The sequence below is a fragment of the Scyliorhinus torazame genome, chromosome 9 (genome assembly GCF_047496885.1).
Source record: "Scyliorhinus torazame isolate Kashiwa2021f chromosome 9, sScyTor2.1, whole genome shotgun sequence".
Lineage (NCBI taxonomy): Eukaryota > Metazoa > Chordata > Chondrichthyes > Carcharhiniformes > Scyliorhinidae > Scyliorhinus > Scyliorhinus torazame.
The window spans coordinates 179,851,653-179,868,563 of record NC_092715.1 but is presented as its reverse complement, the minus strand read 5'-3'; the positions used below and the strand labels follow the sequence as shown (position 1 = coordinate 179,868,563).

Below are 16,911 nucleotides of genomic sequence, written 5' to 3'. Positions count from 1 at the left end.
ACCTCCCTCCAACCTCCACTCACTCCCTCCCACCCCCCACCTCCACTCCTTCCCTCATCCCCCTCCCACCTCCACTCCCTCCCTCAACCCCCTCCACCTCCACTCCCTCCCTCACCCCCATCCCACCTCCACTCCCTCCCTCACCCCCATCCCACCTCCACTCCCTCTCTCACCCCCCTCCAACGTCCACTCCCTCCCTCACCCCCTCCCACCTCCACTCCCTCCCTCACCCCCTCCCACCTCCACTCCCTCCCTCCAACCTCCACTCGCTCTCTCACCCCCCTCCACCTCCACTCCCTCCCTCACCCCATCCCACCTCCACTCCCTCCCTCACCCCATCCCACCTCCACTCCCTCCCTCACCCCCATCCCACCTCCACTCCCTCCCTCACCTCCCTCCAACCTCCACTCACTCCCACCCCCCCACCTCCACTCCTTCCCTCACCCCCCTCCACCTCCACTCCCTCCCTCACCCCCATCCCACCTCCACTCCCTCCCTCACCCCCTCCCACCTCCACTCCCACCTCCACTCCCACCTCCACTCCCTCCCTCACCCCCCCTCCCACACCTCCCCCCCCTCACCCCCCCACTCACCTCCCCCCCCCTCACCTCCCCCCCCTCACCTCTCCCCCCCCCTCACCTCTCCCCCCCCCTCACCTCTCCCCCCCCTCACCTCTCCCCCCCCCTCACCTCTCCCCCCCCTCACCTCTCCCCCCCCCTCACCTCTTCCCCCCCCCCTCACCTCTCTCCCCCCCCCCCTCACCTCTCCCCCCCCCTTCCCCTCACCCCCCCCCCTCACCTCCCCCTCACCCCCCCCCCCTCCCCCCCTCCCCCCCGTTGGCCGCAGCGTTCCCAGGGAAGCCGACCCTGTCTGCAGGAGCTCCGGAACAGTCTGCTTACCTCCTCACTGCTCAGCGTCAGCCAGACTTTATTTACCAGGTGTGAACGGCGACGGCGTGAACTGGGGTCACGCCGTCGGGACTTCTGCTCATCCGGGCCAGAGAATAGCGGGTGTAGCGGAGAATCACCATTTTGGGTGTCTCGGGCGATTCTCCGGCCTGCGCCGCGCAGAACTCGACGGGGCCGATCTCGCCGCTTGGGTGAATCGCGGGAGGGCGTGGGACCGGTGTCGTGTGGAAAAATGGAGCGGCAGCCGATTCTCCCAACCGGCGCGGGAGCGGAGAATCGAGCCCTGAGTATATGGCTTTACTTTCAAAAAGGGAGTAAAAATAAGCCCAGCAACTAAGGGCTGTTTCACTTCAGTGATAAGGAGACTTCGAGAAACAATATTCCAAGGCAAAACTAATAGTCACATGGACAAATGCAGATTACTTAAGGAAAGCCAGCATGGATTCAATCAGGAGAAATCATGTTTAACTAACTTGGTATTTGTTGATGAAGTAACACGAGAGGGCTGCTGAGGACAATGTGTTGATGTATATACATGGCCTTCCCAAAGGTATTTAATACAGTACCACGCAGCAGACTAGTGAGCCATGTTTGGGCTTATGGAATAAAAGGGATAGTAACAGAGAACAAAGAAATGTACAGCACAGGAACAGGCCCTTCTGCCCTCCAAGCCCGTGCCGACCAAACTGCCCATCTAAACTAAAATCTTCTACACTTCCTGGGTCCGTATCCCTCTATTCCCATCCTATTCATGTATTTTTCAAGATGCCCCTTAAATGTCACTATCGTCCCTGCTTCCACCACCTCCTCCGGTAGCGAGTTCCAGGCACCCACTACCCTCTGCGTAAAAAACTTGCCTCGTACATCTACTCTAAACCTTGCCCCTCGCACCTTAAACCTATGCCACCTAGTAATTGACCCCTCTACCCTGGGGAAAAGCCTCTGACTTTCCTCTCTGTCTATGCCCCTCATAATTTTGTACACTTCTATCAGGTCGCCACTCAACCTCCGTCATTCCAGTGAGAACAAACCGAGTTTAATCAACCGCTCCTCATAGCTAATGCCCTCCATACCAGGCAACATTCTGGTAAATCTCTTCTACACCCTCTCTAAAGCCTCCACATCCTTCTGGTAGTGTGGCGACCAGAATTGAACACTATACTCCAAGTGTGGCCTAACTAGAGTTCTGCACAGCTGCCAATTCTTATACTCAATGCCCCGGCCAATGAAGGCAAGCATGCCGTATGCCTTCTTGACGACCTTCTCCACCTGTGTTGTCCCTTTCAGTGACCTGTGGACCTGTACACCTAGAGCTCTCTGACTTTCAATACTCTTGAGTGTTCTACCATTCACTGTATATTCCCTACCTGCATTAGACCTTCCAAAATGCAATACCTCACATTTGTAATGCATTACCTCTCATGGATACGAAACTGGCTGGGTGACAGGAAACAGACAGTAGTGAGATCTGAAGAGATACATGCTGGTTTTGAGTCAGAGACTGACACGTCGAAGAAATATAGTAAGATTCCGCCCAATATGAAGGGTACAATTCTAAAGGGGATGCTGGAGCAGAGAGTCCTGGGTATACATGTACATAAGTCATTGGAGAACAGGTTGAGAGAGTGGTTAAGAAAGCATACAATATCCTTGCTTTACTAATGGGCGCAGAGAGTACCAAACCAAGGAGATTACATTGAATTTGCGTAAGACACTAGTGTGGCCTCAGCTGGAGTCTTGCATTGTTACAACACCCTGGGCTGGTGCACAGTAAATTTCAGCCCCACTTGACCCAGAGTCACAACACAAGTGAATTAACCAATAATTCTTCGAAAAATACCCTGGGCGCAATTCTCCGCAATGGGGACTAAGTGTTCCCGCCGTCATGAACGCCGTCACGTTTCACATCGGCGCGAAACGGGCGCGGGGACTACCGATTCTGGCCCCCTGGTGCTGGAGCTGTTCACGCCGCTCCAGCCTCCCTTCCAGGTGCCAAATGGGCGCCGCGCCAACCCGCACATGCGCAGGGGACTTCTTCAGTAGCGCCGGTCCCGACGCAACATGGCGTGGAGGTTCAGGGGCCGGCCGCGCAACAAAGTAGGCCGGGGGGGGAGGAGGCCGGCCCGCCGATTGGTGGGCCCCGATCGCGGGCCAGACCCCATCGGAGCCCCCCCCCCCCCCCCCCCCCAGTGAAGGAGCGCTTTTCCCCACCCCAGGTCGCCCCCCCGGCCCTACGCGCAGAGTTCCCGCCGGCTGCGAGCAGGGATGAACGACACCGGCGGGACTCTGCCGTTTCCGCCTAGCTGCTGGGCCCATCCGGGCCAGAGAATCGGCGGCCCGCGCCACACCAAACATGCCGATGCAAATGGCGCCGATTCTCTGCACCTTGGAGAATCGCTCGTCGGCATCGTGGCGGCGTGGAGTGGTTGCGGCGATTCTCTGGCCCAGGGCGGGGTTGGGAGAATCGCGCCCTCAAAGTCTTTGGCCCTTGGCTGCCCAAGAATTAGTCACCAGGGGTGAAATTCTCCTGAAACGGCGCGATGTCCGCCGACTGGCGCCCAAAACGGCGCAAATCAGACGGGCATCGCGCCGCCCCAAAGGTGCGGAACGCTCCGCATCTTTGGGGGCCGAGCCCCAACCTTAAGGGGCTAGGTCGGCGCCGGACGAATTTCCGCCCCGCCAGCGGGGACAGGCCTGGGACAGGCATTTTAGCGGCGGGACTTCGGCCCATCCGGGCCGGAGAATCGTGCTGGGGGGCCCGCCAAACGGTGCGGCGTGATTCCCGCCCCCGCCGAATCTCCGGTGCCGGAGACTTCGGCAACCGGCGGGGGCGGGATTCACACCAGCCCCCGGCGATTCTCCAACCCGGCGGGGGGTCGGAGAATCTCGCCCATGGTTTCTAAATGTAAACACAATTACTGTTTATTTATGGCAAGAACTATAATGAAATATACAGCAAATACAACTGGTTAACTATTGTCTAATTCTCACTTTAACTTGTTTCCACCCTCAAGACACACACACAAACACACACACAAGAGCGAAAAAGGGGCAAGAAATCATAAGAATAAAAGTGTCTTTGTTTCAGATGGTGGTTTGTTTTAAGCACCTTACTCCTCTTCAAATTTTGCTGTCAGTTTGAAGTCTTTATTGTAGATTTGTTTGGACCTCTAGTTTCAGAACTACAGCACTCACAGCTTTTCTGGAGGGAGATAGCAGGCTCTGGTCCTTGCTTGCAGCCTGTAATGGTTTTCTTGTAAATGTATTCCATTCAGGTTCTCTGCAGCCCCAGAAATACAGCATTCACAGCCTTTTTGAAGAGAACATGGAGGAGAAAGAGTAGCAGGACTTTCTCTCTGTGCTGGCAGGATCAATCTGAAACTCCCTGGGACTCTGAAAATCATTCCACTGGGGTAGCATACAATCACAACCTGTTACCAAGCAGAGTATGGCCTTCTGGGCCAATTCATTGACCATCTACTAATTAATCAAACCAAACCCCAACCCATCTCTCTCTCTGCAGTGTTTTCTCCTGTAACTTCTGAATTCTGATACTTGCCTTAAGGATACATGTCCATTAACCATTCATGGATCAAAAATAAGAAGGGCAAAATAAAAGAAAGGGGAAATAAAGGAATAAACAGGAAGGACCCTTACAGCATCCAGTTCTGGACTTCGCACTTTCGGTTCGATATGAAGGCATTAGAGAACGGCAGCACGGTAGCGCAGTGGGTTTGCCCTGCTGCCTCACGGCGCCAAAGTCCCAGGTTCGATCCCGGCTCTGGGTCACTGTCCATGTGGAGTTTGCACATTCTCCCCGTGTTTGTGTGGGTTTCGCCCCCACAACCCAAAAATGTGCAGGCTAGGTGGAGTGGCCATGCTAAATTGCCCCACAATTGGAAAAAATGAATTGGGTACTCTAAAATGTTTTTTTAATGAAGGCATTAGAGAGTGCAAAAAGAAATCATGAGAATGGTTCCAGGGATAAGAAACTTCAGTTATGCACTGTTTTTCTTGAAGAAAACAAGGCTGAGAGGAGATCTGATAGATGTATTCAAAATTATGAGGGATCTGGACAGAGTAGATAGGGCAAAACTGTTCCCATTAGGGAATCGTTCGCTCGGAGAGCTGATGCCAAAATAATGGACCGAATAGCCTTCTTCTTCACTGTAACAATTCTGTGATTCTCTGATCAAAAGCAAAACCGTGCCTCAAAGAACTCAAACTTGATACGTTTTACTCAAACATTTTTAAATATATGCAAATTTGGTACTCCGTTTGGTTCAGTGCTTCTTGCTAGTTTAAGTCCAGTAAGTAATAAAACAGCTGGAACCACATCTGCATCCCAGTGTAGCAAGGATGAGCAAACGGGTCAGGCAACATTTGACCCACTTGTAGGTCATATGCTTTGATGTGGTTTCTCTGAGTAACATACACTCTGCTGTTATCATTTTCCTTGCTGTAGTCTGCATCCGCTCTGTAGAGCTACAATAAAGTCGCCATCTGCTGTCTTTTCAATGCCAGGAAAAGCATCAGGAATAAGGCCAAATTACATCTATCATAAAGTGACAGTTACATTCTTTTGTCTTTCTGGTTTGTAGTTTTCGTGTACAAACTAGCGTATCACAATATTTATATTTGTTTCTTTTTGATAATGTTTTTCCTTTTCATTTTGTTGGTATGTCAGTCATATGAAGAACTGATATTTAGTGCTGGATCTGGTTTTGGAACAAACACCAGGGAAACATGAAAGAATCTAGATCAAAGGGCTTACCTGTTTCCCTTTAAAAGTTAAAGCAAACCCAACCTGCTCTCTAATCCTCAGCTTGGATTTGTTGTCTTTTAATCAAGTTCTTTCTTCAGCTGTGGAGTGTGGTGTATAGACTACACTTTCTTGTTTATAAATCAGAAAGCAGCTTATACTGTACATTAGATTGTATTCTCAATTTTTTTTAAACCACAACAGTTCACAATATCGAGGCTCAAATCGTATATTGAACTTCATAAACTGTTGATGCATCAGTTTCACCCAGCTGGCCAAAGAAAACCCAAGTAAGAAAGTTGTGAGCTCAAGTCCCATTGCCAACTTGAGAACATAACCTGGACTAGCTGTGTTGCCAGAGATGGTCTTTGGAAGAGACCTTAAGCCAAGGCATGTAAAATATCTGAAGGAACGAGAGGAGAAAGAGTAAGATGATTTCCTTGCGTTCTAGTCAAGAATCATCATCATCAAATGCAGATTGGCTTGACATCCATGCTTCTGATGCTTGTAAGAGCCTCCTGAATGCAAACTATCTGCTGCTTTTGCCGAAACAACAACTTTTACTACATTTCAAGAATCCTTCATGGTGCAAAGTATTTGAGAGCATATTGATAAAGGTAAAATAAATAAAAATTCTTTCTTAACTATGGCACTTTTAACTCGATGTTTTTTGCAAAAGCAAAACTCAATGGACCCTCCCTCTCTGCAAATAAATATTTATTTTTGATTTTAATAAACACTCAAATTGACGGTATGAATACCTGTGTGTGTGTATGGGAGGAGGGGGGGAGGGTGTTGGTGGAATGGATGGTATCCAGGGTGAGAGTCAGACAGGTCTACGGTCCCATTGGATAAATCACTGAGGGGGAACAGACAGGTGGTTTGGATAACAGGAGGGGGCAGGGACAAAGTGAGCATGGCGATGGTAATGAGTATCAACTTTGATGGGAAAAAAGTCATTTGGAGGTAGATCACGATAGGCTCCAGGGTAACATGGGCAGGTTCACAGATAACAGCGAGCAGTGGAATGGTGATACTGGGTGGGTCTATCCTAATTGGTGGGGAATGGGAGGAGGTGGGATTTGGTGAGTGGCAGGGGGAGGATAGAAGGTGGTAAAGCAAGTTTGAATGGTGATGCACACCAATCTTTCCCAAACTGACCTTGACCATGCAGTTAGTCAATCACTGAGATCCCCCCAGGTGGTGAAGTTCAAGGTCAGCAACTGGGGGGAGGGTCCACTGAGTTCTGCTTTTGCAAAAAACAAAAGGGACGCCCTAATAATTATGAGGCAGCTGGATGTCAAAGAAGATCACTTGTGTTCTCCTCTCTCTGGTTAAGTCCACATTGTAGCATGTTTGCTCCCGACTCATAGGTCTCATAAGATCAAGTTCCCAGCAAGGTGTGGACAGCTGCCATTTATTCTGTCCATTTAGCTGCTGTCGGAGGCAGGGGTGATAGGAGGGATGGAGGAAGAATGTTTCCATGGTGTGCCGTTGATGGAGGGTGGCCAACTCACAACTCCAACGTCCCAGGTGAATGCTCATGGTTGATAAAGGAACATGCGGTTAGTCTTCTATGCTGCTGAGGTGTTGATGATGCATGCTGAAAGCAACCCTGCCTTGGTAGTGTCTCTGATCCAGATAAGAAGGGTGCATCACACATGGCATGGGGCTGGGAGGAGCAAGGGCCTGAATGGCAAGATGCAGTGGGATCAGCAATAGCAAGTATTTTTAGCTGGGGCACAATTTAATGGAAAAAACAGTTCCGTTTTGGGCGCTCTTAAACAAGACTTTTTTGGAGGGCCTCAGTGAGGAGAGTCCCATTGAGGCCACACTACATTTATTTCCTGCACTGACGAGCACTGCTAGGCTGTCCAGGAGACAACTGCCAGGCTGACAGTGCCAAGGTGCCCGGGTGGCATCGGGAGTGCCAGGGTGCCACCCTGCCCAGAGCCTGACCATCCGGAGACACCTGATATCTTGGGAGATCCATTCAGGTGCCATTGTGCCAGGTGCACCCCAACCCCCCAGGTGCCATTATGCCTGGTCGACGTTTGTGTTGACCAGTGCTAAACAGCACCGTGGCAAGATCTCCAAGGCATGGGTGTTCGATCCCGGGTCATGGGAGACTTGGCGCAAACATTTAATTGAGCTTAACTGAACACTTAAATATGCAACTCTGGGTCCAGCCCACTGAGGGCAAGATTCAGATCGCGACGTCTCGGGAGATCCCGCTGGAACTCGTGAGGCGTCCCAAGCGTCATAAATCTCGCGAGAGGCCTTTCACGAGAGTTACCAGCTTCGACGCATCACCGAGTCGTGCGCGACGAGGCTGCACAATCACGGCCCTAGAGTTAAGCGAAAGACAACGCCAAACGCGCTTTTGTATATCTTGATATTTCCAGTATGGACTACAGCCGCAAAAACTCTAGTAATAGTGGTAGTAGTAGAGTGATTGGCTGGCTGATTTACCTTGAAATATGACACCAGGATCTTGAGGTAATGGCGGGGCAGGCGACTTCCTGCCCACCTCGCCACGAGGTTCGCCATGTTCCTCATGGATGTATTAATGAGCTGAGAAGTGGAAGATTGCACGTGTTCACGTGGCACGCCAACTAGCGGGAATCACACTGGCTTTCCCACCCACCATCAGTCTCCAGAATGGAAAATTCCTTACCATGTTTACCTGTTCCAATTATATTATGAATTTCTAGGTGCATTGTTAAGGCGTCCCTTAATAATAGTTTCCAGCACTTTCCCACTGACTGATGTCAGGCTAACTGGCCTGGGTAGTTCTTGTTTTCTCTCTCCCTCCTTTCTTGAATAGGAATTTGCTAAGATTTGCTCATTTCCAAACTGCTCGGACCATTCCACAATCTAGAGAATTCTGGAAATTTATAGCCAGTGCATCCACTACCTGTGCAGCTAGAACCCTAGGATATAGGTTGTTAGGTCCTGGGGGTTTGTTAAACTTAAATATCTTCCTTGAGCTTCTCGAGAAGGGTACTTCCAGCAACTGCTTTCCCCTTCCCCCTTCACCTGATCATCCAATAACACATCAGGCACCAACTGATGACATAACAAATGGCCTCCCAAGTCTAGATACTTCAAAATGCTCAGGCACAGAAGCTATCAACAATACATTGAGCCGGGCCCCCTTAACAGGAGTTTACAGAATCACTTAAAAGGAATAATGTTCCAACTATGAGGTCCTGGTGGGGAATATTGCCCACCCAGCTACCCAGCCAACATATGCTGGGGGTTCACTACTGGCACAAGGGAATTTGGGGCCAATATGTTCCTCACATATGCTGAAAGAGTTAGGAACAGGAAATCACAAAATTAATTAGCTAACATATTAACATATGATAATAACAGGCAGGAAATGATCAGCTATTCTTTCAAGTCTTCGCCGCAATAATGATGACTGAATATAACAGACAGCTCTTAGCCCCCTCCAACCACATGAATTATCAGAAAATCCGCTGACAAGTTTCCCTTTGGAGTATAACGTTAAAAAGAATTGTAATGACAATTGCAAGATGATTCTGTAAGCATTTTCAATTTGCTTGTGTAGAGTTGGACCTGGATGGACTTCCAAATACATCTACAATTTTTTTTAAAAGATCAATAAATGCAACAATAGCACTTCCAAGAAAACTAGCACTAACAGATTTGAGGACAGCCTGCTGTGCACATCATTAGTAAGGGATCAGAGCTAACAAATCATACAATTCAAGCTCCAACATTAATTATACTTAAATACCAAATGGTGCACTCACTGAGTCAAATACTAATGTGGTTTCGACCAGAAAAGTTGGTCTTAAATTGATTCCATTTCAATACCAACTCTGTTGTTTTCTTATAACTTGCAGAAAAAAAGAAACCATACTTGCAAGTGGTACTTGGCATCTGCTTCCATAAGTTCAGTGCATTCAATTATTTATCATAGATTTTTAAACATCACATCAGTTAATAGTTTCAAGATTTTTCCATTGGAAGCAAGTCCCAAAATGACATTTTTGACAATGTTTCTATTCTCACATTTCCTCATCTTTGTTTATTTCAGATAAACTTTAACTTTCAAACACTGTGCATTAAATTCATCGATTTTGCCTGCATAAGTCAAAGATTACTTATTCTTACCTCTCTCACATTGGGGACCAGTAAATCCATACACACACGCACAACGATTAGGTCCAATACACCGACCACCATTCTGGCAACCATTTTCACAGACAGCTGCGGCACAAAGCAAAATGACAGTGTTTTACGAGTGTTTTGTTGAACACCAACAGAGAACCACAGACTGTGCTCAATGAAATGCCTAACACCACAAGGGAATGTTTCTGAATACCTCAATGGTTTCCACAGATGTCCACCTGCAAATAATTTAATTGAAAACTCTTCACAGAAATTATCACACTCAAGTTAATTTCCTCGGAATACTATTTTATTGAAGAATCACACTGTGCAATGTGTGATATATAAGGTTAAATGAGCTTCTATCCTAATAGACCTACTATAAATGTAATGTTGGTGCCTAACGAGGGACTGGTACATAGTTTGGGAATATTTGACAGGTTAAGTAAAGTTGAAATCAAACTGAGCCAATATAAAACCACAACCCAAGTACTGCAAAGGGGACATATAATTTACAGTTTTTAGTTCGAAGAAAATATAAGATTAAACTTTCTAAGGAATTTTTACCAGTCTCGTACATTCTTCACATATCTCTACAAATATTTCTTGCAGTCAATGCTTGACTCAGCCATTCATGTCCCACTATGATCACAGTTTCTAGCAAGTAAGCACAGATGACTTTGGCAGTCAGCAAAACCTCCAGAGAAAATCACAGTGCTCTCCTTGGAGACAACTTATGAGCATGAACATGTGAACAAATATGACCTTTGAAGACAGGAAATGAGGGATCAATCCTTTATTCCGCAAATTGAGGAAAATCTCCACAGCAGTTTATTGATGAAGTAACAAACAGTCTATGAAGGTTATGGAAGAATTTAAAAATCCAACAGTGCCTAAAATACAGCTATAAGCTAGTACCACATTTTAATTAAAATTACTTTTAACGAAACAAAAATGCTTCCATTGAATCTAATGGGCTGAATTCTCCACCCCTCGGCATCAGGATCGCGAATTGCGATCAGGGGGAGAATTGGGCATCCGGCCGAATTAAAGGTCCAAGCCGGGACCCCTGCTGGCAGCGGGATCGGGGTTCACGCCCGCATGCCAGCTAATGGATGCAAATGGGTCATTAAGACCCATTAAGACCTAGCAGGCCTGGCATCAGATTCTCTGCCCCTGCGTGATTCTCTGGCCCTCTGGGACCGGGATCACTTGAGCGGGATTTACAACAGGTCTCATCAAACATGAGCCTGACGTGGTGGACATCGCGGTGGGCCAAGGGTGTAACTCCTCAAGGGGCTTGTTCCCAAAGTTCATCCGAGGACTTCCCTCACTCCTTACAATGCACATCCTGGCCACCCCTCCCTCCCCTACCAAATCCCCCACCCCCACCGGTCCCCTAAAATGGGAGACCACGCCCCCAGGAACCTCCTAACTAGGGAGAACCCTCCCAAGGACCCCCCTAACTAAATTCTCCCTGGCGGGAGAGTTTTCCCCAATATCTTTAGCAACTTTTAACATGGCTCTAAGGAGTAGTGCGGTATCAGAAATGAGATCATGACAAATGAAAATCAGGAATTAAAAATGTACATAAATGATTTAAGCATTATTTTATTATCCTGGCGATAATTGTCACCAATGAAAGTTTGCTCAATACAAATCACCATCTCAAGGAAAGGACTGGAGGACACGGAAAGAAAATTAATACCTCTGATGCCTTCATTTAAATGAGAATATAAAAATATATTGTTTAATCCTTTTTGAAAATTCTTTGAACAATATGAAAAGTTATCAAACTCTATTAGTGACTTTCAATGTGAAGATACAATTAGGACAAATTATTTGTTTAAAAGGACTGAACAACACAGTTGAAATAAAGTTCTCTAGAGGACACACACTTCATGTATATATGGGGAGATAAGAAAGTTTGATAGAGAGGTCCCAGTGCTGAAATTCCGGAGATAGAAGTACAGATCCGAGATTAGAGGTCATTATACCCAACTCAAGCTCCTATATTGTTCCATTTATTGAAATTTGTGGGTGGAAAACTACACAAGTAAGTGATTCACTAATCTCTGCACCTGAATTTCCAATAAATGCTTCCACCACACAAAACTATGTCCAGAACAATAACTCAGAAATGTTATCCTGTGGTGTTATAAAAAGAGGAGATCGTCAGTCCTATCAACGTTTTCCTGTTCCCAAAGAAAATATTTCCGGATGCCATAGGTTTTGTATCATGAGTGCTGAACCCCAGGAGATCTCAGAGGTTCTCAAAGTTGTCATATTTCTCTCTTCTTTAAATCAACTTTCTCCATTGGCTACAAATAGTGATCAGAGGAATTCTTACCCCACAATCTATTGAGGAACATATTTTCCTTTTTACTTGTATGAAAGAGCGAATGACAGCAAAATATCTATCTGCAGATTAAAACTGATTAAATCTGAATGTGGAATTTGATGTCAAAATGCTCTTAGGGCAAGTCTTCAGTGAAGCACTCTAATCTTGTTGAACTGTGACTTATATCACATATCCATCAGTAAAATCTACTTACGTTGTCCACAGTGCGTTCCTGTGTATCCTTTTTGGCACTGGCAATGGTCTTCAGCACAATTCCCTCCATTCATGCATCTGATATTGCACTGTTGAACTATAAAAGGTATTCATTTACCATTAATCTCCCACAAGTACCACAGTAGAAATGATGACTACAATCATAGCATGGATATGAGTCATTGATTAAATTATTTTATTGGATTTTAGGCAGAAAAAAAATCAGGCTGACTCTCTTACAATACAGACCAAACCATTACAGTAAATTGCAATTAAATAAATTGCAGAAAAGTTTCACTCATTAATCCATTATTTTATACAATAGCACTAACTACACAAAATACCATCATACATAATCTTTTGTATGAATTGCTGAGGTATATAAAGTGTCCCTTGACTACAACATCAAGAATTGTAAGTTTACAAAAGAAAATGTTTAGAAACCTACGAGATTTAGTTCCACAATTGGGTGAGATTTGTCCATTGGAGCAGGTGCACATGTTGGGGCGTGAACAGAATCCATCACCACAGGTGTTTCGACAAATAGCTGCAGGTAAGAAGTGGTAAACAAATATGAAGTAAATTTCATTCTCAAGTGAGAGATTTAGATTACAGAGAGGTTTTGCTGTGTCTGATTATATGCTGGCCTAGATTTTGCAGCAGACGTAATGGTGGAGCATTCACCGTTATTAAGGAGTAAATTGGATAGCAAACATCTGGGCTCCAATCATGCCCTGTTAAATTCAGAAATGAATAAATTTCTGGCCAAGTTGCCCTGATCCTCAAAAAGCTGGGGAGTCTGCTGGGCAATCTTCCCATCCAGACACAGATTGACACTCTTAAGTGGACAGTATGTGCCTAATCCCATCACTGCTGGTATTCAACCAGCAGGGAGGTCGCCGTGCAAGAAAACCATTGTGGGCTCCAGAGGGAGGAGTGTTCCTCATTCAAAGGCACTCAGTGCCTCATCAAGAAGCCCAGTATCGGGAAGGGGCTGACTTGTTGAGAGCCATCCTCTGTCCCTTCTTCCAGCCCCTACCTCCAGCCAGTATGACTGCTACCCCGTGGCCCCCATCCTACCCTCACACCTGCAGCCTGGGTCCCTCAACAATCCTAGGCCTCTATTATCTGCCACTGTTCCTGGAGGCAGTGACAAACAAGGGAGAGCTGCCAGCCTCAGATTCTTCGGCAGCTTTCGAGTGGATGTTAATTTTCACCCCAGGTTCTAAATCTTAGGAACACCCATTGCTGGTCAGTTAAGAGCATTTTGAACACATAATTCTGGCAAGCTTTCACCAAGAGAAGCAAGCAGGGTTCCCAGAAGTTCGCCAATCATTGGGAAATGCTCCAGTTTCCAATGTTAAATTTCACCTATCAATTCTCTTTCTCTCTTCAGAGATGCTACTTGAACAGTGAGTATTTCTCACAATTTCTGTTTATATTTGAGGCAGGATTCTCCGTTCCTGCAGCCGGCCAATGGGGTTTCCCATTATGGCCATCCCTTGCCATCAGGAAACCCGTGGGCATGGGTGTGCTGCCAGCGAAGGGAGGATCCCACCGACTGAGAATCCCGCAGTTGATGTTAATGATTTGGTCCTTTTAGGAACCTAGGAGCACTAGTAGGTCCTTTGGCAGATCTGTTTGTGGTCTCAACTCCACCTTCCTCTCTGCCCCATAACTGTTGACTCCCTTGTCTTTCAAATGTCTACCTATCCCGGTCTTGAATATATTCAATGAGCTAGCCTCCACTGTTCTTTATGTAAGAACATTTTACAGACTAATGACTCTGAGAGGAAAAAAATCACCAAATCACCGTCTTCAATCTTATGCTTGAACTATGTCCCCTAGTTCCCTCCACAAGAGGAAGTATCCTCCCGGTAATCCACCCTGTTCAGCCCCCTCAGGATCTTATACATCTCCTGAGGTCACCTTTCATCTTCTAAACTCCAATGGGGTTGGCCCAACTTGTTCAACCTTTCTTCATAAGCCCTTCATTCCAGGAATGAGTCAAGTGAACATTCTCTGAACTGATTCTAATGGAATTATAGCTTTTTTTCAAACAAGTAGACCAAAACTGTATACGGAACTCCAGATGTGGTCTCACCAAAGCTCTGTACAGCTGAGGGAAAACTGCTCCTACTTTTATATTCCATTCCCCTTGCAATATATTATTGTCTGGTGGCTCTGATTCTAACACCATTAAATTGATATTGCGATGCTCATTATGGAGAAAGTAATATTATTAAAGGATTACATTTTCTTTTTAAACATGTTGATAATATTGGGCAGTCCTAGTTTATAGAGCCATTATGCCAATGTGTAACCACAGCATCTCTTACATTGATTTCCCAACTCTCTAAACCTTCAGGTAGTAGAACCATACAGAACAAGTAAATAGGGATAGTTGCAGAGTGTCGGCAACAGCATGGCTCACTGGTAGTACTCTTTCCTCTGAGTCAAATGCCGAGTCCAAGCCTCATTCACTGACTTGATTGTTAGAGGTGCATGAGGTGTAAAATTAAGGGTTTTCTGCATATTCATGAAAATATATATATAAAAACACAATGGCAATATTCAAAGAAGAGTGGAGAGCTCTCCCAGTCCCGGTCAACATATGCCCTGGACCAAAACATAACCTGTGGTATGGTGCATAGTGGTTTTGTTACTGGATTAGTAACCCCAAGGCCTAGACTAATGATCCTGAGACATAGGTTCAAACCCAGGGGAACTAGGAAATTTAACTTCAATTCAATAAATTACATCAGGATTAAAAACCTAGCATCATTAATGGTGATTCATCTGATTTTACTGTCATCCTTTCGGTAAGAAAATCTCCCATCCTTATCTGATCTGGTCTATATATGACTCGAACCACAGCAGTGTGGTTGACTCTTAACTACCCTCTGAAATGGCCTCAAACCACTGAATTATATTCAAAAATTAGCTGCCATCCTGAATTTCTGCAGTCCATGTGGTGTAGGTACACTCACGGTGCTGTTAGGAAGGGAGTTCCAGGGTATCCAGGACCCAATGACAATGAAGGAACAGCAACACAGTTCCAAATAAGGATGGTGTGTGGCTTGGAGGGGGATTTGTAGGTGGCAGTGATGCCATACATCAGTCGCCTTTGTCCTCCTAAAGGTAGGGGGACTGAAGGAGATTTGCTGAGTTCCTGCAGTGCATCTTTAGATGGTACACACTGCTGCCACTGTGCGTTGGTGATGGAAGGAATGAATGTTAAGGGTTGTAATTGGGGTGCCAATCAAGCAGGCTGCTTTGCCCTGATGCTGTCAAGTTTCTTAAGTTATTGGAGCTGCACTCATCCAGGCAAATAAAGAGTATTCCAACGCATTCCAGAATTGTGCCTCGTAGATGTTGGACAGGCGACTCAGAACGTGACTTACTCACCACAGAATTCCCAGCCTCTGACCTGTTCTTATAGCCACAGTATTTATATGGCCGGACCAGTTCAACTGTTGGCCAATAGTAACCCCAGGGATCTCGATACTGGGCGATTCACTGATGATAATGCCATTGAACGTCAAGGAGAGGTGGATAGTGTTACTCGTGATGGAGATGGTCACGCTGGCACTTGCGAGAAATGCATGGTAACTGTATTTTAAAAAATAATTGGCTGGGAAATGTTTTAGGATGCCCTGAGGACATGAAAGACACAATGGCGTTGAATTTTCAAATGGGTCCTCCCAATCATCTGCCATACGTTTGGCAGATAAAACCCAGAAACTACAAAGTAATAACTTAAGCATTGGGTGTGTGCCAATTTTGCAGCATTTCATTGAATGCACTGCCAAAGCTAAAATAGCCAATCAAGCAAACACCGCTGTGCTTGACTTTGCTGGAAATGCAGTGGAAACCCCACATAAATCTGTAAGCTTGGTTTCCGCTGCAACTTTAGTGAAGTAACACCATTAACACAGGAACCACTTGAAGGAATTTCCAAGATACTGTTTAACATGTGGTTTGATATTAAATATTATACATTAGATTTAAACCTACATCTACAAAGTTCTCCCAATTGCCTCATGCTCTGGTGCTAAGCCACATGGGCCAGATGGTCCCATGGTTGATTTCTGGTTTTCTCTTTAGTTAATTGATATTAGCACGCCTGCACTAGGCTACAGATAAAGGTTAGGGAAAAATCACTAGTGTTCCAGTTTTGGATCTCCAGTCTATTGTAAAGTAAAGTTTAGCACACTGGGCTAAATCGCTGGCTTTTAAAGCAGACCAAGGCAGGCCAACAGCACTGTTCAATTCCCGTACCAGCCTCCCCGAACAGGCGCCGGAATGTGGCAACTAGGGGCTTTTCACAGTAACTTCATTGAAGCCTACTTGTGACAATAAGCGATTTTCATTTCATTTCATGGGTGGCAAATGAGGACTGGATTGAACGTGATTACAATGCCCTCCAGCTTGGCAACACACAATGGCTGACCAAACATGTGAAAGACAGCCACTTAAATAAGGTAACATTAAGACTGGCAGCAGCTATAAAACCATAATCTGATAAGACCAACACCTTTCAG

General features: G+C 46.1%; 1 protein-coding gene across 1 annotated transcript in view; it reads right to left on the bottom strand.

The window, feature by feature from the left end:
• LOC140429611 (fibrillin-2-like) overlaps positions 1-16,911 on the bottom strand; it is a 496,823-nt gene that overhangs the window by 451,094 nt on the left and 28,818 nt on the right. Inside the window, exons 3-5 of the mRNA XM_072516854.1 lie at positions 12,816-12,914; positions 12,369-12,464; positions 9,817-9,912 (exon numbers count right to left, since the gene is read on the bottom strand). Coding sequence (XP_072372955.1) covers positions 9,817-9,912; positions 12,369-12,464; positions 12,816-12,914 — 291 coding nt within the window. The remainder of the gene's footprint in view (positions 1-9,816; positions 9,913-12,368; positions 12,465-12,815; positions 12,915-16,911) is intronic.